General features: G+C 40.7%; 1 protein-coding gene across 1 annotated transcript; it reads right to left on the reverse strand.

The window, feature by feature from the left end:
- Positions 1-121: 121 nt before the first annotated feature.
- On the reverse strand, positions 122-19,117 carry SLC39A6 (solute carrier family 39 member 6). Its single transcript, XM_066327684.1, has 9 exons — positions 18,207-19,117; positions 16,836-17,016; positions 16,392-16,561; positions 14,868-15,077; positions 13,150-13,219; positions 11,507-11,884; positions 6,155-6,235; positions 3,597-3,787; positions 122-3,490 (listed from the first exon to the last, which is right to left on the reverse strand). Exons 1-9 carry the CDS (start codon positions 18,999-19,001, stop codon positions 3,338-3,340), a joined length of 2,229 nt encoding a protein of 742 aa, XP_066183781.1. The 5' UTR covers positions 19,002-19,117; the 3' UTR covers positions 122-3,337.
- Positions 19,118-20,808: the final 1,691 nt, after the last annotated feature.

The raw sequence follows: 20,808 nt of genomic DNA on the forward strand, positions 1-20,808 counted from the left end.
AATACAGTATTACCCTTTTTCCTTCTGTCTTTTTTTTTTTTTTTTTTTTTTTTTTTCCCTCGAGGCTGCAACATCTTTCGCCGTATCCGCATAACTGAGAAAAACGCTCAGACGCCTGCGGTTTGGTTCAGTGGTTTATTTTCTCTAGCACACAGCAATACAGTAACAGCTACAGTGACTGCGTATACACACACCAAAAACGTACTTTAAAAAACAAAACAAAGCCAACAACAAAAAGCCCCAAACAAACAAAAAATCCCAACCCCTATTCCATTAAAAGATATTTTTGTTTCCTGCTTGTGGAATCCAAACAACCCAGTTCAGTTTTTCCACAGATATTTTAATTGCTCTGGTGTCTCAGTTCAGGCAGCAGGACAGCCTCTGTGAATTCAATTTCAGCCTTTGAATTCCGTTTTTGAATTTCCTGGATTGTGTTTTATATAAACATCAAAGAGCTGCACTCCCACAACATATGTGGCATCATATTTAGGCACAAAGAATGCAGAGAAATCGTACCAGCACCTGATCCCCACAGGCCAGGCAGGGGAGTTGAGAACCTCCACACCTTTGCTCTAATTCCTGTTGCCCACCCCTTCTGTAAAAATACAAGCCAAAACCATTAGAAGAATATGTTACAGAAAAAAAACCCAAACCAAAATTGATTCCAGCATTATCTGCCTATTCTGTTTACCAGCACCTAGCACAGGCATTAAAGGCAACTGTAACAGCATAAAAATCAAGGTCTGTACCATTATTAAGCCACAAACAAATACACAAAGCAGACATTTGCATTATCCAGAGTAGCCAAGCACATTAAGAACTGCTGCAGGAAAATATATGCACAAAAATAAAGGGCTACTTAGAGGCTCTGCCCCACCAGTTTTCCAAACCATGAGTATTTCCAACAAGAGTACATTGCAACAGATGCAGGTTCTACTTCATAAGGATGATAAAGAGAAACAACAGCAAAGCAATTCAAAACAAACAAAAATAACAAACCAATGTTTTGTCATCCTGCTGATACAAAACTACAGCAAGTTTTAGTCTGTAGCTTTCTCAGTTATGAGTTTGGACAGCCGCCTGTCATGGACATTTCTCCATCAATGACTGAAGAGCACTGAATGGGTGGAATATGCTTGTGTACAGGATAAAGACATTCCTGCCCACATGCTCTAACGGCAATTAATTTTTCTTATTCTTAAATTAGCAATGTGTTTTGATATGTGGATATTTTAATGTCAGTAGAGTACATCAAAAGCCAGCCAAGAACCCACTGGAAACACTGAAATTTGTAGATTTATTTCAGTCATTTAGTCACTGATCTTAAAATCGCTTGAGCAACAGCAGGCTACCTGCCTCCTTCCTCTGTCATATCCAGACGAGAGAAGTCCAGATGAACTGGCAGCTATTATGGCTGTAGGCAAACAGAAACCAGCAGTGAAAAATTCAAAGCAAACTGAGCTCATCCAAGTATGAAATCCCACAGGAGTACAGAGATGCCTCGTTTCTGTAGCGGCCAGGATTGTAGTGTGTAAAGTGCAAGTCTCATGGGCTGAAGTGCAGCACATTTATGGAGTTTCCCCACACCATGGGTAAACACCGTGACCAAGCCCCAAAAAGCCCACTAGGACACAGGGATGCATTAGCAGAGCTGAAGGAAGTACACCTTTCTCAATCCTTGGCTTTAAAGGAGGTGCAGAATAGGATTTATTCACTGTGAGCAGAAAAGTAAATATCAATCTTGGTAACCGTAGGAAAGGCTGAAGGAGGAGAAGCTAATAGTCCACCGGCTGCAAGAACTCCTGTGGTACCTATTTCTCCTAAAAAAAACCCCTCAAACCTCTCAATTAATTGAAAACATCTGTCTCTGAGATGATAGAATGGTTCCTGGCTTCCATTCTATCACAGACCAATAAACTGTTTTAACCTGTCATACATGGTATCATCAAACATTTCTCTTGTTGTTCAAGTCTGTTATTCAGCTGACGATTTGAAGCAGTGGATCAGAAATAGGTTCTAGCTGTCTTATTTCTGAGATTTTTTAAAGCTAGCTAGTAAGATAGCATAATTCTGTTATTTATTCATCATTAAACAACTCTGACATGTTCACCTTCCCTGCAAACGCAGAATTTATTTTGCTGTTGGTTTTTTCAACCTTCTTTCTTCAGTGACATTCAGGGTGGTTAAACACATTAAGACTGTAGGCTTCAACTACATACTTAAGGATACATTTATTATCCTTAACACGCTGCTTCTCTAGATACGCTGCTACCAAAGAAATTTTGTTATTTTGGATTTCTCTGCTTCAGTTCTTGCAAAAAAAAAAAAATAACCCAGGTTTGTGTGCAATCACACTGAACTAGAAGTAGGCAGCTCTCCCACTCAGCTCATTTTCTCAAAGTAAATCAACACTTCACTTCAGGAAGCTGTTGTAGGAAATGACTGTTTATCTCAGCCTGTAGCACTCCTCCTCCTTGATATCAAACAGGCTTTAATACACCTTTGTCACTTCAGGCAGTGTAAGTGGGATAAAGCACTGCTTAGAAAGTCTTTCTGATGGAATTCTCATATCTTAAAGCTTTGGCAATTTAAGAGCTGGACTTCTGTTGCTGACTTGAGAAATCAGTGAAGAGCAACTCAGAAGGGATGAAACAAGTTAAACATTCGATGTAAACACTTAGAACAGGGTTTTTACGTTAATCTGCAGTAGAAACCAATTGGAATAAGACACAGGAATCCACAAGCTACAGAGAACCAGCACTACCACAAAAGAATGGAAAGGATTTATCTGCCTTTCTGTATAAACCAAATGGATGCAGAAAAGATGAGTTTGTATCAATAAACCCATGCTAACCACTGCATGTGTTTTTCTTGCTTTACTTTGCTCACTGTGCTTTGTATCCACTGATTTTAATTGTGCTAAAATAAAAACCACTGTTGTTTTACCTCTTTAAACTAACAAAAACACTGAAGTAAAAAAAATTACATATAATTACATACAGTAAATAAATTCAGTAAAAAAAACCAATAACCCCCCAAACAATACAAATAATATAGATTTGGCCATGTTTTACTAAGTACCACTTTCCACAGTACCATAAGCAATGCTAAATCCCAAGTAAAAAAACCACAAAAAACAAACAAACAAAATCCCAACAACCCCCAAAGTTTACAGTGTTCCTTTCTATCAGGCAAGAAGGGAGGGAAGTACACAACAACAAAGCACACCAATAAAAATACCTAGTCTATATCAAATGTACCTTTCCAATAAGGAAATTTGTAGAAAAAACCCTACCACTTATAATTTAACACCAAGGTGTCCTCCTGGCAACCAGGATTACAAGTTTATGCTGAATACAATCTTATGTTCAAATATTGAGATAAGCAGCATTATCCCAAACCCCAGGAGAATCCCAGCATTCTGTAACAGGAAGTATCCCCACCGGCTACATCCATGGTCACTGGCATCATTGTGGAGCATTTCAGGTACCTAAACAAACAAGAAAGTGTTAAATTCCTTCAAAAGAAACACTTGCTTCAAATCATTAATTCTTAAACTGTTGTTACACAAAATTCAAATGGGTCTAGGCACTTACCATATCCACAAGAGCCACATACATGAACAAGCCAGCAGTAAGTGCAAATATCCACATTGAAACATTGTCTGCATAATGGCCAATAAGGATCCCAGTGGCCATACCAAGATAGGCCAGCGTAGCTGACAGAGCGTTATAAAGCACAGCTTGCTTGACAGTCATACCAGCTTTTAGAAGGACAGCAAAATCTCCTAGAACAGGGAAAAAACAAGTTTTCATTCTTGGGTAAGTACTGCAGTGTTGTCTTACTTACAGATCTCTTACAAGATTACTAAGCTACTTTTCTGCTGTTGTCTGCCTTATTTTTTTCCTTCATAAAATCAGAAATCACTGAGGGACAGAAACTTAAAGGGTGCACATGAACTACAACACAGCAGCCAATACTGTAGGTTTATATCTACAGAGTCTTTGCATTTTTGAAAGAAGCAGCTTTTTGCTGGATCACAGAACATTCTGACTTGGAAAGGACCCACAAGGATCATCAAATCTAACTCCTGGCCCTGGACAGGACACCCCAAGAGTCACACCATGTGCCTCAGAGCACTGTCCAAACATTCCTTGAATGCTCAGCCTTTGTGCTGTGACCACTTCCCTGGAGAGCCTGTTCCAGTGCCCAAACACCCTCTCAGTGATATACCTTTTCCTGATATCCAACCTATACCTTTCCTAACACAGCTTCAGGCCATTCCCTTGGGTCCTGTCACAGGACAGAAGAGACCAGTGACTTCCCCTTGCCTTGCCCTCATGAGAAAGCTGAAGAGTGCAATGAGGTCTCCCCTCAGTCTCCTCCAGCCTGAACAGACCAAGTGACCTCAGCCACTCCTCAAATTTCCCCTCAAGGCCCTTTGCCGTTTTCATTGTCCTCCTTTGGATGGTCTCTAATGGCTTCATATCTTCAAGCAGTTTGAATTTAAACCACCAGTGTAAAATGCTGCAGTACCTGATATGCCCGAGTATTCCTGAAATAAAATTCTCACTCAATTGCATATTCAATTTATTATCCTGTAACTGCTCTTTGTACTTCTAATCTGTTTTATAAATTTAAAATAATTTCTTTATTAATTTCTGCAAATGATCCTTAACGTCTTATTTTTACTTGAAGGAATGATAGGCCACCAGCCAGAAACACATTTTCTGTAATTCAGTAATTCAGAACATATTTTTTCTAAACCAGAGTAATGTAAGCTTATTATTTGAAAATAAAATGGATTCTTTATAAGTTAACTCCAGTTAAAGTAAACAAAGTGACTTTCAAAGCTGATTCAAGTAATGTGTAACAACAGCTTTTCCTACAAGCTGTTGCAATTAAGATGAACTGGTATATTAAAAACATTGCTTAGCAGTAACAACGATACAATTTTATTCCCAGCTAACTTCAACTACTCCCATTTGTTTCAATTTTTCTATGCCACTTCATGTCCTCTGGTAAAGAAGGTATTTCCTGTCAAGTTTTCTCTTCTGATTAAAGAAGTATGATTGAAGTTTTAAATGATTTTTCTTATTTCTAAAACCAACATAAGTTAAACCTAAAATTATCAGGTTCATAAGATGAATTTACTTCTTAGATCTGAACTAAGAACATTTAGTACATTTAATTAATACAAGTTCCATGATTAGTATGAACAAGACTCAATTCCTCCCAACCCATAAAATCAAGTATGTTTTCTCCACAATAAGGTATTTCTGTAAAACATTACTGTACAAATATATCAAACTGTTTATATAGAGGGTTTAATGTTTACACATACTGGTTTACAAGCTCCATTAAATGAAACTGAATGTTCTCCCCTCTGGAGAACTAAACCTTAGAAAAAGTGAAAGCAAACTCTTCTTTCTTCATTCTATGCACCAAGTATGACTCTGACCATGACAGCTAAGAAATAAACACAAGTTGAACATCCAAAACGATTTGACAACTGGAAAGATCAGCTTCATCTCGAGTTCAACTAAGCACATCCATCCTGCTCTCACCAGCTGCCCTTCAAAAGGGCCAAATACTGAACTCATATTGTAAGACACAACAACAATCTCTCATGGGACTGCACACGAATTTAAATCACTTGAGCTTGAAAGACAAACTGTTTCCAGAAAGATTTCTAAGGAGTTTCAAGTTTAATTTAGAGCTACAGCAGTTCTTTGCAAGACTTAATGAAATAGCAGCAAATGTTATGCGTGAAGTACTTTGACTAATCGTGACCTTCCTTTTAGCAGCACAAGCACCAGAATAAAATTAAGGAGAAATGTGTGAAAAGCGAATTCTGTCATGCATACTCCTGCAATTCACAACTTATGTTATATACCAGGAGAATAAAAACTACAACTAAAGTAGACAGAAAAAGCGGTAACTGCAAGAGACAGTTTTAAAAGAAGTAGCTGAAATATTTAGAATTTTAAACTATTAATTCAATTAAGAAATGGTTAAATAGTCCAAAAGTAAATCAGAATTATCCTTGAATAGACAACCTGACACAGATTAAGTTTTCTGATCAAATTTTATTCTCCCCCATGCACCTGTAAGTACATACACGTGTAGCATATGTGAAATGCTGGGGTCTTACCTAGCTCATGAGGTAATTCATGGCAAAATACGGCCACAGAAGTGCTTAAACCACTAGATAACCCTTCAGTAAAGGCAGCTCCTATGAAGAGACAAGAAAAAAAAAGCAAACAAAACATTACTACATATTCAGACATCAAGTGCAGAAGCATTGCCGTACATGCTTTGTATCATATTAGGACACATATTTCACTCAAATTTCTCTTTGTGGAAGCATTTAAACTTTAACTGAACAGTTGCTTATGATTCTTAAGTCACAAAATTCTTCTTCAGAATCATGCCATTAAAGTAAACCACATTTCACTATCTTATTTCTGAACTAAGTCAAATAAATTCCAACAACACAACCCTTCCAAAAAACCACAATAAATGGAAACACCATCCAAAAATATTTTTTTTTAAAGATACAAAGGGAACAAAGCAGCTCAACTGTACCTGAGAGTCAAACACCCTAGAATAGGAAAGGCAAGACAACAATAAAACAAGCTACGAAATCAACAGTGACAGATCAACTTCTAAGCAGCTTGCTTATAAGCAAATACCAGAGCAGCTTGCTTTTAAGTGGAGAACCAAAGCCCCTTAAACTAGTCCAACAGTCCTCATCTTTCTCGTGTTCTCTGCTCTTCCTGTTGCTTGCCATTCTTCTTGTTTGGCAGCAGCTCGGGAGGACACAGGACACTGCAGGGCTGCACGACAGCTCACACACAGCCTGTCAGGTCCCCAGACGCATGGAGAGAGCCTCTCCAAGGGTGCAGAGTCACATCCACCTTCCTCTTCAGCTGCCAGGAGCCTGCCAGCAAACAAGATGCTGCCAACAAGCAGTCAAAGAGACACAAAGCCATGTCACAGTGGCTGGCACACAAGGGACCCACGAGTACTGCTCCAAGAGGAAGCAATACAACGGCAATGACTCCACTGGAGACAGTCCCTTCTTTTCACTGGGGAAACTACATGCTAACTCTTGAGGGAGATACTGCTATCCAGGTCTTCAAGTGCAAGAAATGACTGATACTCCTCCCTGAAGTGGTGACAGCAGCAGCAACATTATGTCTGGGACGTGTGCTGTGGCATCCAAGCAAGAGGATGCAGGACGTGGTGAGCAGGCACCTTTGGATGAGTGGTAACAAATGGAATCAGGAGGGTTTTCAGAAGTGGTTCTAAACAGGCAAAAACCCAAGCCCATGAGACTAAAGAGGAAGGCAAGACCAAAGTAGCACTGGAACAGGAAATATGAACTCTGAGATCTGAAAACAGTGAGGTCTGGTGACAGGAAGAACCTTCTGTCCCCACTGCAGCTACTGATCTGAAGAGCATGGCCATGACCCTGACCCTGGCAGCAGTAAGAGGATGAGCGAGTCCTGCCTTGCCAGCAGCTCAGTACATCAGATTAGAAGTAAAAAACAAAGAAAAGATTTTTATTTTTTTTTTTTAGTGACAGGAGATTCCCTCCCATGCAGGACAAAGACAGACCTGCTGACATGCTGCCCAGGGAAGTCCATGGGTTGCCCAGAGCCTGCCTGAATGATGCTGTGGAGACACCACCAAAGCTTGTCTGGCCTGTCATGGACAGACACCAACTGCCTACAGGGACAAAATACAATCCACTTCGGGGGTTTTTTTGGCTGCCCCCATAAAGAGATTCTTTCACCACACAGAGCTCCAGTATGTAAGTATGTGTGAAATGCAGTTCCCCGTGTCTATTCAGCCTCTTGGTCAATCAGAGTTACACCAGGAATAAGGTTATAAATCATCTAACCAAGGAAAGGCAGTGGATAAGCCTACCTATGAACACAGGACATCACCATTCACACACAGAGTCTTCAGCTCTGGAGGTAACAGTACTGGGCACACAAACCAGGATGTTCCTTAATTGTACTGGTAATGGTTTCCTACTCTAGGGGACACAAAAGCCAGCCAGGATTAGCAATGTAAATTGACCTGCTGCTCAGAAACAAGGAAAAACTGATAGCAAATACAGCAAAAAATGACATCTTGTGAGCACGAGGTAACTGAGTCCAGGACACAGGAGGAGGCTGAAAGAGGAAGAAGCAAAATTAGGATGCTAGGCTCTAACGAAGCAGACTTTGACTTATTTAAGGAACTGCAGTGTAGAATACCTCAGGAATCAGTCAAAAGGGAAGGGGTGGCCAGTTTGCAAAGCACAGAGATGGGCAAACAAGCCTGTTAGTGCAGGAACACTTGCAGAAGATGTGCCCAGCTAAGCAATGTGTCCTAATACATTAAGATTCAAAAAGGGAGCACACAAGAAACAGGATCAAAGACTGGCAACAAGGAAGCTAAAAGCTTTGGAACAAAAGGGAGGAAGACCAAAGCCCAGTTTGATCTAAAACTAACAAGGCTCCAAGGATAACAAGAAACAGTTCTACAAGAATGTTAGCTGAGAAACAGAGTTCATGAAAAATTTGGGTCTGTTGACAGATGAGGAAGGGAAATAAGGAGAAACAAGAGGCAAAGCACCAGCACAGCCTTAATCTCAGTGTCTCAGTTTTTGTAAACAAAGCCAGATCCCAGCTCCATTCCAGAAAGAGACAGCAAACCACAGAAGCAACAGTTCCGAGAAATGCAGAAAAAACTGGAAATGCTCAGGTGCATCCCAAGATGGGACTCATCTGAGTCTGAGGGTACTGACAGAGTTAGTAGCGTGACTAAAAAGCTGCTGTTGATCATGTGTGGAAAACCATGGCTATAGAAGGCCCCACTGGAACTCTGGGAATGGACAGCATTATTCCCATCTTTAAGAAAGGCAAATAACAGGACTTAGGAGTGGTCAGTGTAATCTCAGTTCCTGAAAAGATCATGTGGAACATCCTCCTAAAATCCCTCTCCAAAAGCTGCATCTAGCTTGAGGAGATAATTGAGCATAGAGATGGTGAATATAACAGAACTTTAGTAGGATTTCTGACACTATCTCCTACAGCAGTCTTATCTGGGCAAAGAGGAAATATGGGCTTGCACACTGACTGGACTGCTGGGCTAACAGGGCTGGTGGCTGGCGAGAAGTAGAGCTCACCAGGACAAAAAATCTGCGGGCCATTTTCTTCAGTATCATCATTAATGATCTGGATAAAACAGATGGCACCAACAGCAAATTTAGGGGAAAGCAGGGAGAAAGTAAGGGCTGAGGTGACACACCAAGCACTAGAGCTTTAGACAAGACCATGGCAAACTTAATTCTTATGAAGTTCAAACAGGAAAAGGAAGAAGTAATCTAAGTAGAAGCTTAAATATCAAGAATGTCTCCTTTTATTTTTTCACTGCTAAAATAAAGTCCTGAAATGTTAACAAACTGAAGATGAAATTAATATATCTGGCATTATCCCCTCTCAAGATGCTGATTTATCTTAAAATATACTTTTAAGACATGACTTCTCTCAAAAGCTAAAAAAAAAAAAAACCTGTATGCAAAACTAGTGTAAAAATAGTGTTCTGCATTTTACTTATTTAGTTGTAATTACATATAAAAGTTCAAATCACAGATGATCCTTCTGCACAAATGAGTCAGATGCAACAGTTCCACGCCTTAATAAAAAAATAAGCACTTTTAAATCTTGTTCCAATATAATTAGCACAACAGATTTGAGAAAAAAAAAAGTGACTGATGGTACTTATGAATAACAAATCACATGAAGTGAATGAACTTAAAATGAAGGGTTATGCTGGCTAAAGCTATCTTTACAGAAGCTTTCACATCTTCTTTAAAATACAGATGAACTACTACACAAGGAGCACTGGCATTTTCACAACACCATCAAATTGATGTTTTCCCATAACACTTTTAAGCACACACAGAACTGAAAGAAATCCACATTTCCATTAGCCTGAACAAGCTACACAGCAGGACTTCTGAAAGCTATTGCTCTCACTTGTTCAATAAGCCTTTATTAACCTTTCTCATACTTTTCCCTTCCTAACCATAAAGTCATAGCTCCTTCCAAAATCTCCCTAATGCCAAGAGGTAATTGATTCTGTGTCATTTGTATGCAAATCTTCCTTCTACCACATTTTTCACTACTGATCTGCTCAAAAATTTACATTTCATGCTTCAACTTTCATCAAGAATGAGATTAAATCAGAAAGTCTCCTTTCACATTACACTTTGAATTGACTGAATCTGAACAACTGCAAATACTGCTGTGAGAAAATAGTTATTATTGCATTTCCTCTTCAAACAAGAAGAAATTTTTTCCTACAATAAAATTTACAGAAAGACTGATACTGCTGAGCTGCCTCCAGTATGCTAAACAGCCTGGAAATGAATCCAATACCTGTAAAGATTACTCTTAAATACGATAGTCAAGATCAGGAAAGATTAGCATAAGTACTGAAGATTATTGATTTGACTTCACTTTCTGTAACTTACTTTAACCTTTTAAATTCAATATACCAGTAGTCTAGTTCTCCTTCTAGGAAAAATATGAGAGAGTTCCCAAATCTGACCTCCCAGACAGAAGTCCAAAACAAATATTCAATCTACTGTTTTTGTGATAAAGAAATATTTTCACTGAAGCATTATCAAAAGAAGACTGAGCAACTACCTGCATTAAGGGAAAAACAGGAGCATGAACTAAACAAGAACAAAAAGATAAATGCTTTGTTTACAAGTAAAATAATTGTTTATACTTGTTCAAATTTTTTAAGAATGGACTATTATGCTCAACATTAGGAATAAGGTTTTGAGTATAGTAGGACCACTGTTTCAGAAAACAAAATTTTCAGGCTAAAACAGATTAAAACCACGACCTCATCTCCCTACCCATCAGTGCTCTGGAGGAACACTGATGTGTGACCAGGACCCAGTACAGGCAGGCAGGCAGATACACCAAGTATGGAACCTGACAGCATCACAAATGAAGATGAAAGAGAACAAAAAAGTAAAGAAGCCAATGATACCAGTGGCCTGAATGAAGTGAAAAACACAGTTATTTTGTATGTGATGAAAAATACGACCTTCTCTTAAAACCAATTAAAATTTTAAAAAATTGCTGAGCACTTGCAGGCACTGAAATACAAACTCAGTCTTACATATTTTTATAAGCCTAGCTTTAGCTTTGAAAAATGTTAGCTTTAACTCTTCAAAAGCAGGAAATGAAGCCCAGTTTATAGATTTTCTAAAGAAACACAGCTGCAAACACATAATTTCTGTTTCATATATCACTTACCTCCAGGTTGTTAAGCTGGAGATTTTTCTTATTAAGATGATGCTCTCAGAGAAAAGTTCAGGCTTCAAAGACCCTTTGCTAATTAGCTACACCCCTAACAGAGGTAAGAGGAAGCCAGAAGACTTCACTGCCCTCACATCCAAGAAAGCTGCAGCATCCAAGTGCGCACTTACCAATTGCCAGTCCATCACTAAAATTGTGCAGCCCGTCTCCCATGATCACCATCCAGGCCAGAGTTGCTATGCCGGCGTCCTTCAGCTCCTCGCGCGAGTAGCGCTGGCTGTGACTGTGGGGATGATGGTTCTGGTGATGGTGGTGGTGCAGGATGTGATGGTAGTCGTGGTGATGGTGACTCAGGCGGTCTGTCTGCCCTAGGGTATCGTGCAAATGAGAATGGCACTTGTTTCTACAGCCCCTGGACACATATTCATGGTCAACCTCCTCTTGGTGAGAATGAGCTATCATCACTTCTTCTTCCTCTTGTACAGTTGGCTGCTGAGAAATGAAGGCTGATGGATCTTGAGAGTCTGTCCCTAGATAGCCCTCAGGCCCTGTTACAAAAACCCAGAGTACAATGTTACACACTTTTAAAATCACCAAAGAAGTGAAGATAAAATAAACAGTTTGACTATGTGAAGCAGTAAAGAAGTTTAGAAGTTGTGACTGGTATCCAATTTCTTGAACCAGAAGATTTTTTTGAAATGTTTCCACAACTTACTCAGACTTCAGAGATAATTACTATACCTCAAAATAAGAAAAGCTTTTAGTTTCTGTTTCCTACTGCTGAAATAGTCCTTACATTATAGCCACAAATGCTTCCTAAAAGGCAAAAAATCTTTTCATCTAAGACTCGCTGCAATTTAAACACAACAGCAAAAAGCTCCAAGTCCCAGTTGCACAGCATGAAAACTGTTAGCTCAATTGCTTCAGAAAAACCAAGTATCTGAAAAGCATGTGCCATTTAGTTACCTCAGGGCTGAAGAAAAAGGATACAGAAGATTATGTTATAGGTAATTTTGGAAACACCTATATTTCAAAATAAATACAGGCACTTGTGTTTAACACCTGGAAAATAAACACTAAAAAAAAAAGTCACCAATAGACCATGAAATATCCTCATATAAACACTGCTGACACACCACAGTTGGTTCTTCTAACTAATTTCTGAAACTTGATAAACTCTTCCTCTGCAATTAAATGAATAAATACTTTTTTTTTTTTTTAAACATTACAGACAAGTATTCCGTTAGTTATAAAATTACTCTGAAAAACTGAACATCTCTTTTAGCTACAAGAGCTAAGGAGTAATTAATCTGGTGTGTTTTGGCTTAAAGCATGATCTTGAGGATACGTGGTCATTTGCACTCTGAATGTTGAACTTCAAGTATTGTCTAGAACTTTGTAATATTACCCTTATAAATACATAATCAAACTAACAAAACACAGAAATCTAAATAAAGAGTCATGCATATAACATCTAGCAGTCCAAAGAGAAGTGTAGAAGTCAGTAGGTACAGCTGTATTGCAACTTTCACATAGTGACTTCAACTCCTGTTGCTAAATCCAGAATTAAAAGGCTTAAAGTTCCAAAACTGTGAATTCACTACTTCTAACCCACTGATCCTTTTCAAAGGAAAGCAGCAAATCGACCTCAGTGCTCTACATATCAGCAGACAGACAGGTTGTTTTGAAAATAATTCAAATAGGCAGGGATCCAACCTACAGCAAGAAGCAGATCTACCACCTGCCATCAGTCAGGTGTTTTTTAAACAGTGCTGCCACAAAGTAACAACTGTGTGATATCAATGAGACTTACGATCATCTGTATCCAACTTTTCTTCATTTGCTGAAAACTTCTTACTCTCTCCATCATCTTCATTTTTTTTCTTATTCCAAAAGAAAATACTGCAGTTATCAATATTTTACTTATTTTTCAGGATATACATGAGCAACATTATATTCACAACATTTATGCAGCCTGCACAGAAAGAGGACACATGGAAGCCATATGAAGAGTGTAGAAAAGGAATATTAGAAACTTACTAAAGTAATATGACAAAGGCTCCTCAGGCTCCATAGGAAGGGAGAAAAAACATACAAAAAAAAGACCACAAACAAACAAAACCCACACACATAAATGCCCTACAGTTTTTACAAGAAATAAGCAGTTTTTCATCTAAGAAGTGAAACACATCAAATGGTGAGTAATTTATTCCACTAACTCTTTTCTATCATAATGTCAACAGAACGTTTTTAATAATGTACAGAAGGAAAACCAAGTAAAATCTTTCCTCCTTGCCCACTAAAGGCTGAATCACAACAATTTATGATCAGTGACTCATTATCTAGGAGGGCATAATTAGTCTAACAGGAAATCCATTCCTTGTGGCAGGGAGGAGACAAAATTCTTGCTTTGCTTGAAACTCTTCATGTTCTATCCTGTCAAACAAATTTAACTAGAGATAGGGAAATCTCAGTTTGGCTTCGGTATAAACCACACCAACACAACCTCCCATGATCAAAGAGTTTACATGGCATCTGCCCTGCAACTACTGCCTTAATGACCAATTTAATGAGAAAACTAAACAGAGATTATCAGTCTTTGAGGTAGCCTAGCAATTAGCTATTTTTAAACTAAGTAATTAGTATTTACTAACTTTCTTCAAGCAAGGCTTAGGATTGGCTGGAACCAGATGACCTTTAAGATACCTTCCAACTCAAACCACTCCACAACTCTACTGTATCACCAACTTCTGCTTAATCTTTCTTACTGAGTTAACTTTGATATTATTCTTCATTCTTGCCTACACTGGTCTTTCAAGAACTGTTACCAGTAACTGGCAAGTTACCATTAGTTAACACTAATGACCTGCCAAAATTCAGTTACTTTCCTTACACATAAAAACCAGCATAACAATCTGAGAGCTGCATTTTTGGGGGGGAGACAGGGGAAAGCACCAAGGGGCTTGACAGACAGTGTTTCCTTATGGAATGCTATTCCAAAAAGTCATTTTCTACAGCATTCTTGGATGCTTATTTATGATGTAAGCACTTACTGCCAACTCTTACCTGTCTGTGCAAGTGCCCTCATCAACAGCAGTACAATAACTGTACAATGCAAACTTAGTGCATCCAGAAGTGGAATTAAAATAATAATAAAACCAGTTCAGACAGTTACGAATGTCTCAAGATGTCAGAAGGAAGTCAGTAATGAAGTGAGTTCTTAAATGACTCTTAAAACTAAAGATGCAACTGGACATTTGCTTATTAAACAATTCACTGCAATGTCAAAGCCTGTACTATATTGCCTGGTTATGGAAATAGGAAAGAGCCCTTAATAAAAGGATCATACAAAAAGGTTATCACAGACTTTAATAGTGTATGTATGCCCAATAAAAATGAAATTCTAACACTAATCCAGTCAGCCATTGCTATTAAATCGAAAGATATATGATATTCATGGAAGGTTTTTTAATAAGCGTTTCAGAAATGAGCATGCAATACAATAGAGATTGAAAGTAATAGTCTCCCTACCTTTTTCTTCTTGTCTTTAAATTGCTTTATTAAAGTGATCAAATGCTCTACTAGAAACATGAAGTACAAGCCTCCAAGTGCTGTAAGTCCTTTCCATGTAGAATCCAGGTAAGCACTCTCCTCTGTACTTGGAAAAACAAGGTGTTTGTACATAGAGCTTTTTTGATCAAGCAGAGGCTTTTCATGGTGATGGTGATGGTTTCCATGCGACTAACGGGAGAACAAAAAGGGGAACGTCATATATTCAAAGGGGAAGGTCTTTATATTCAAAAGAACTGTAATGTAAGAAACACAGAAAGTATTCTTCACATCATTTTTTTCATGTCTAGAGTCCAGACTCAACAAATGCTCTGCTTACAGAGTTAAACAATTATAAAGGAATCAGTTGATTGGAAATTTGTTGATAGGAAGAAACGTTGCAAGGACAGAAGAGGGCTAGCATTGGCCCACACACAGAAGCTGCAGGGACACTGCTTAATCCAAGGTGTACAGCTGGCCCCACACAGACTCCTGACACCACCAAGGAAACCACATTTCAAGCAGTGGTCACAGCCTGCACACCAGTTAGCTCCCCATCTAAGAAAACTCACAGACGTCAAACAACTTTTTCTACAAGGAAGTTGGCTGTAATTTCCTTCTTTAAAGAAAGTCTGAAACTTTCCCTCTCCTTATTGGATACTGGTTTGTTCAGAAATAAAAAATCTTTACGCACATCTCATTCACATCACATTCACGTGTTTTGATTTACATAACCTCACACAGCAAATGCAAAATTAACTGAAAGGGAGAAAAAAACACCTGGTGGATTACAGGCAGGACTGGGAAACCACTGAATCTGCAGTCATTTTTATCCATTTTATTTGAAAGCAAGAACAAGTTACTTTTGGGAGGGTAGTGAGAGGAGAACGTCTGTTCAAGAACTTCGAGAAAGGCAGAAATTTAACAATCATATTCCCATATTCCTTATTACATAACAGCAATTCCAAAATTTAGCAAGTAGAATTTTCCCCAGGATTCCAAAATGATAGATTCTGGTAACAAAAACAAAATAAAATCACAATGGGTAAGCCATCAACGTAAGTAGCTTGTAACAAAACATAGTGGAAATTGCTCACTGATTTAAATTTTAAATGAATAGTCAACTATCTCTAAAGTCCATTAAACTGGGAAAAGAAAAAAGAAAAAAAAAAACGGGGGGGGGGGGGGGGGGGGGGCAGCACTGCAATAAACCACTAAGAAAATTTATGCAAAATTCTTGTGTTCAAGGAACAATAAGGGGATGTGGCAGCACATGACTAAGGACAGAAATAGAGAGTAGGATAATGCTATGAAGCTCTTCAACTTCTAAAGACTGTGAAATGAATAATACAGATGCTCCAAATGGAAAACCTTTCCATCAAACAACCTGCATAACAGGGTTGAGAAATGACTCATCAAATGGGTATGAACTCATAGGGCACTAATACATACAGCTGTCAAGCTCTGTACTTTGAGATAATGAATGAAACAGTAATTATTACTTACATGTGGAAGGAGGTGTAAGAAGGCATCTCCACTCAAGGTCCCCACAGCCAATGCCACAAGGAAACTCAGAAGAAATTTGAAAAATACTCGATTCATCAGTGGTACCAATATAACACCCAGCAAGGAAAGAAAACTGATGACAGAGATGGATATAAAGCCACCAATCCAAGCTGGCAAAAAAAAATAGTAACAACAATAAGTAACAGAGGTATATGATTTTGTTTGCTTAATATTTCTGTTAGCAAACACGCCTGATTATTCAATTAATCAGATGTTAACAAAAGATTTGCCACAAAGATTTCTCTCTATAACCTTGGTGAAGTGCCAAAAGAAAATGACACTTCTTACAACTATGAAATAGGTCTCTTGGATTTATAACCAATATAACAATTCTCCATTAAGCTCTGATGTTACAAAAAAAAAAAAAAAACACCTCCAGCCTACCTATTTGCAGAGAGTAACTTTTTGGAGGAGTTTCAGCTTTTTCACTAGTAGCATGGACTATGCAGTATTTGCCATCGATCTGATTAATAAGAGCAGGGCAGAGATAACTAAATTCTGTAGCAGTCAACAAGACTTGAGTGCCTATTCCATGAGACTGCATCAGTTTGGACGCGTTGGAGCACTGTGGAAAGAGACATGTTGAAAATTAACCAGAATCAAAATACCACAATACATCTTAAAAGGTCTGCACATCTCATCCTACTTGAAATGCAGTGGCATCCCATGAAAGCAGCTATATCAACACAACTCAAAAACTAGTGACAAACCCATTTAGTAAAAAATTTACTTTCCCTCCATCCTGCTCCAGAAAGCTAGTTTGAGAGTCTGAGTAGATGACATTTAATTATTACTCATTCTCAGCACAAACAGGTCAAATGCTTTGATGTACAAATAGAAAAAGCCTAATACTTTTCAGTCGGTTTTAAAGGCCACCTAAGGAAGCATTAACAAGGTCAAACACCTCTTTGTAGCAGTGAGTGCTCTGGAATGTCATGTACAGAGCATGTTGTACATACACTCCCTCGAGTAAATAGCTCCCCACTGTACAGCCTACACGCAGTCTCAGTGGGTTTAGAGAAGAGCAGCACTTCTGCTTCAACAGTGCAGAACACAGCAACAACTTGTGAATTCAGCACCCCCATCACATGCCACACAACACCCACTCAGAGTTACCTGGCATGGCTGCAAACATTAAGATCCTGCTTGCTCTTTAAAGCCTTTAATGGAAAAGGATCTGACTGTTTAAGAAAAACGTCTACAACACAACTATACTTTTTATCAGTGCTAATTTTATACTGTTTAGAAGTAACACGTGACATTTTTTTAGAGTTGTCTTTTATACGCAGTTGTTAGATGGAGAGGGGAAGGTGTTAAGAGGAGGATGGTTCTACACTATCACAGTGTGAGACAGCTTTGATAAGAATCACAGTACCTTAAATGGATTTTTTAACTTTCACTCTATTAATAGGAAAACAAGACAGATTCCTGATTTAAGGCAGAATTGCAAGTTTAAAACTGTAGATGATTTTCAGGTTTAGAAACAGTTTAATATGTAATAAGTTTAATATATAAATCATAAATGCAATAAACCAAGTGTATGTTTATACCTAATTTTCCTCTGAACTTATGAACATAACACCATATTCCCTCAAAATGTTAATTTCCAAGGAAAGTTGTTTGCATGTGTTTGGCTATGGGTATTGTTACACCACAAAATCTGCGTCCAGGTAAACAATAAGCACCTGAAAAATAAGCCATGGCAGCATTCGTGGTGGATCTGGATTCCTGAGAACACAACAGAACCAGCCTCACCTCCTGAGTGTTTTGTTTTTTCAGTTTAGAATAGAGGTAGCTCCCTCTCTCCAGTTCCTTCGGAGCAGCACGAGACTCGTTTCCCTTTGTGGCACTGAACCAGGTGGCATTGCGGGCCCCTGTGGCATTCCCAGCCGCAGGGCCAGCCGCTCCCACACGGACAACAGTCCTGACTTCTCCGGGCTGCAGGCTCTGGAGCTCGGCGTGGCCGCCCGCGGCAGCAGCGACGACGGACGCCGTGATCTCGTGAACCGCGTTCTTGCTGCGCACAAAGTTCTGCTGCCGCTCCACGGCCTCAGCTTTGTGAGGCTCCTTTGCGTGGCTGCTCCTGTGCTCTTTGCCGGCATCGGATTCGTGGCTTGGACAGGCAGTCTTCTCAGAGCTTTTACCCAATGAAACGTGATTATGACGAGAGTGATGATCATGGTCGTGGTCGTGGTGATCATGGTCATGATGGTCATGGTCATGGTGGTCATGGTCATGGTGGTCATGAGTGTGCTCATGATCGTGATCGTGGCTTATTTTAATCCTTTTCATCTTATCTATACCTATGTTCTGTAGCAGTTTTCTAAACCCATCGATTGACAGAGAGTTGTTTTCTCCATAACGATTAAAAAGTTCTTGAAGGTGCAACTTCTGTATTAGTCCTGCCAAGTCAGTATTAACTCCCACTGTCTTTTCTGGAAAAGCTCTCTCGGATGTATGCACAACAGTAGCTGTCTCCACTCGGTGATAACTTTCACACAGTAGTATGGAAAACGATACAAGGAAAATAACTGATACCGTACTCTCCATGGCAGTTCCTTTTCAGTAGTGAAAATAATCTGGAAAAAAAAGGAAGATTTAAATAGTTTGCACAAAACCAATCACACTGTCCTCTGTAACACGCAACCATAATTTACTTAAACAAAAAAAAAAAAAAACACAACAAACAAAACCAAACCCTGCTCGAAGTACCAATGCAGCAAGAGAAATTTATATTTCTTACACATTCAGCACTTCTCCCAGATGTATTGCCTCGGGCAACAGAAGAAGCTGAATACGACAGTGAGGTCACTGACCACGAATACCTCCCCAGGTGCCAGTTCGGCTTTGTTTAGCTCAGCCTGAGTCACTGCTAATACGGGCTAGACAATTAGAGCCCTCAAGGGCGCATCAACTAAGTTCTAGGTTAGGGTTTTCACGTGCTTAAAAGAAGCCCTGTAATTTCTCTCTTAGCAATGAATAAGCCGTATAAATTACACGTTCCTGCTTAAAAAATCGAAACTCCCAACCCTTCATCACTGGATTTCCCCGAGGTTTTGGCAAACCAGCAGGGCAAGTGTTTCCAGCACTCCACAAAAATTTGGTTTTTTATGCTGTCACGTTCTGTCTTTGTTTTAACATTAGTGTCACACGGTTCCTTTCACTGGGCGGGCAGACTATTGCTGTGGACCAGATGCTCATAGGTGTGAGCGCTTGTGTGTTTCATTCCATAAATACTCCAGCAGGGCAGCGAATTAACTGCTATGGAGACCGTGCGCAGGGCTATGCTGCCTCAGCTCTTTTCCAGGGAGACAGACATGGAGAACCTCCCTTTCCAAAAACACTAGTCAGCCTGAAAAACCCCGCACCGCCGCTGGAAAGAGATGGCTACGAGGGAACCTCGTCATTGTCTGTAAGTATTTGAAGGAGGAGCGCCAAGAGGATGGATCCGGGATTTTCTCGGTGGTGCCCAGCAACGGGACAAGAGGCAACGGGCAGAAAGTGACGCACAGGGAGCGGCCCCGGAATATGAGGAAGAGCTTTACTATGCGGGTGACCGAGCACTGGAACAGACTGTCCAGAGAGGCTGTGGAGTCTCCCTCACCGCAGACACTCAAGAATCGTCCGGCCGCAATCCTGCGCCACGTGCTCTGGGATGACCCTGCGGGAGCAGGGCGGCTGCACCAGACGCTCCACCGTGGTCCCTCCCAACCTGTCCCTCTGTGTCCCTCTGTGTCCCGCAGGAGCCGCTCGGAGCCCACGGCCCCCGCCCGGGCGGAGCGGCCCCGAGCGCGGTGGCTGTGGCGGGGCCCGGCTCACGCCGCGCCACGAGCGGCCGCCGCAGGGAGAGGGGTGAGGAGGGGGAGGAAAAGAAGCCCGAGGTTACCTCTCCCGCCGCCCGGCCGGCCTCATCCGCACCGCCGCCGCCGCTGCCCGCCCGCGCCGGCCGCGCCGCGCCCCTTCGCTTCCCTTCGCTTCCCGGCCCTTCCCTCTCCTTTCCTTTTCCGGGTACGGCGGCCGCCGCGCGCCGGCTCCGGGGAGGAGGGGCCGCCTCACGTGGGGCCCGGGCGGCCGCGGCCTCGACGGCGCCCGGAGCCGCCCCCGGGGCCGCCTTCACAGCCTCCATCGCTTCCATCGGCTCCGCCGCCACCGGCCCCACCTACCCTACCGCCCCCGGGGCCGCCTTCACAGCCTCCATCGCTTCCACCGGCCCCGGGGCCGCCTTCACCGCCGCCTCCATCACCGCATGGCCCCATCGCCTCCACTGCTCCGGTCCGGGGCCCGGGACAGGGTCAGCAGCAAGGAGGTGGCCCGGGTGAAAGGCCGGACCCCGAGAGACTCCTTGTTTCAGAAAACA

The sequence above is a fragment of the Sylvia atricapilla genome, chromosome 1 (assembly GCF_009819655.1).
Source record: "Sylvia atricapilla isolate bSylAtr1 chromosome 1, bSylAtr1.pri, whole genome shotgun sequence".
Classification (NCBI taxonomy): Eukaryota; Metazoa; Chordata; class Aves; order Passeriformes; family Sylviidae; genus Sylvia; species Sylvia atricapilla.

What these genes read in the sequence shown, in the direction of transcription:
- SLC39A6 (XM_066327684.1), bottom strand. Translation starts at nt 19,001, where the DNA reads ATGGAGAGTACGGTATCAGTTATTTTCCTTGTATCGTTTTCCATACTA. An exon ending in AAGTTACTCTCTGCAAATAG is followed by an intron (nt 16,562 to 16,835) that starts GTAGGCTGGAGG and finishes TTTTTTTGCCAG; the next exon opens with CTTGGATTGGTGGCTTTATA. An exon ending in AAAGTTGGATACAGATGATC is followed by an intron (nt 11,885 to 13,149) that starts GTAAGTCTCATT and finishes TTTTTGTAACAG; the next exon opens with GGCCTGAGGGCTATCTAGGG.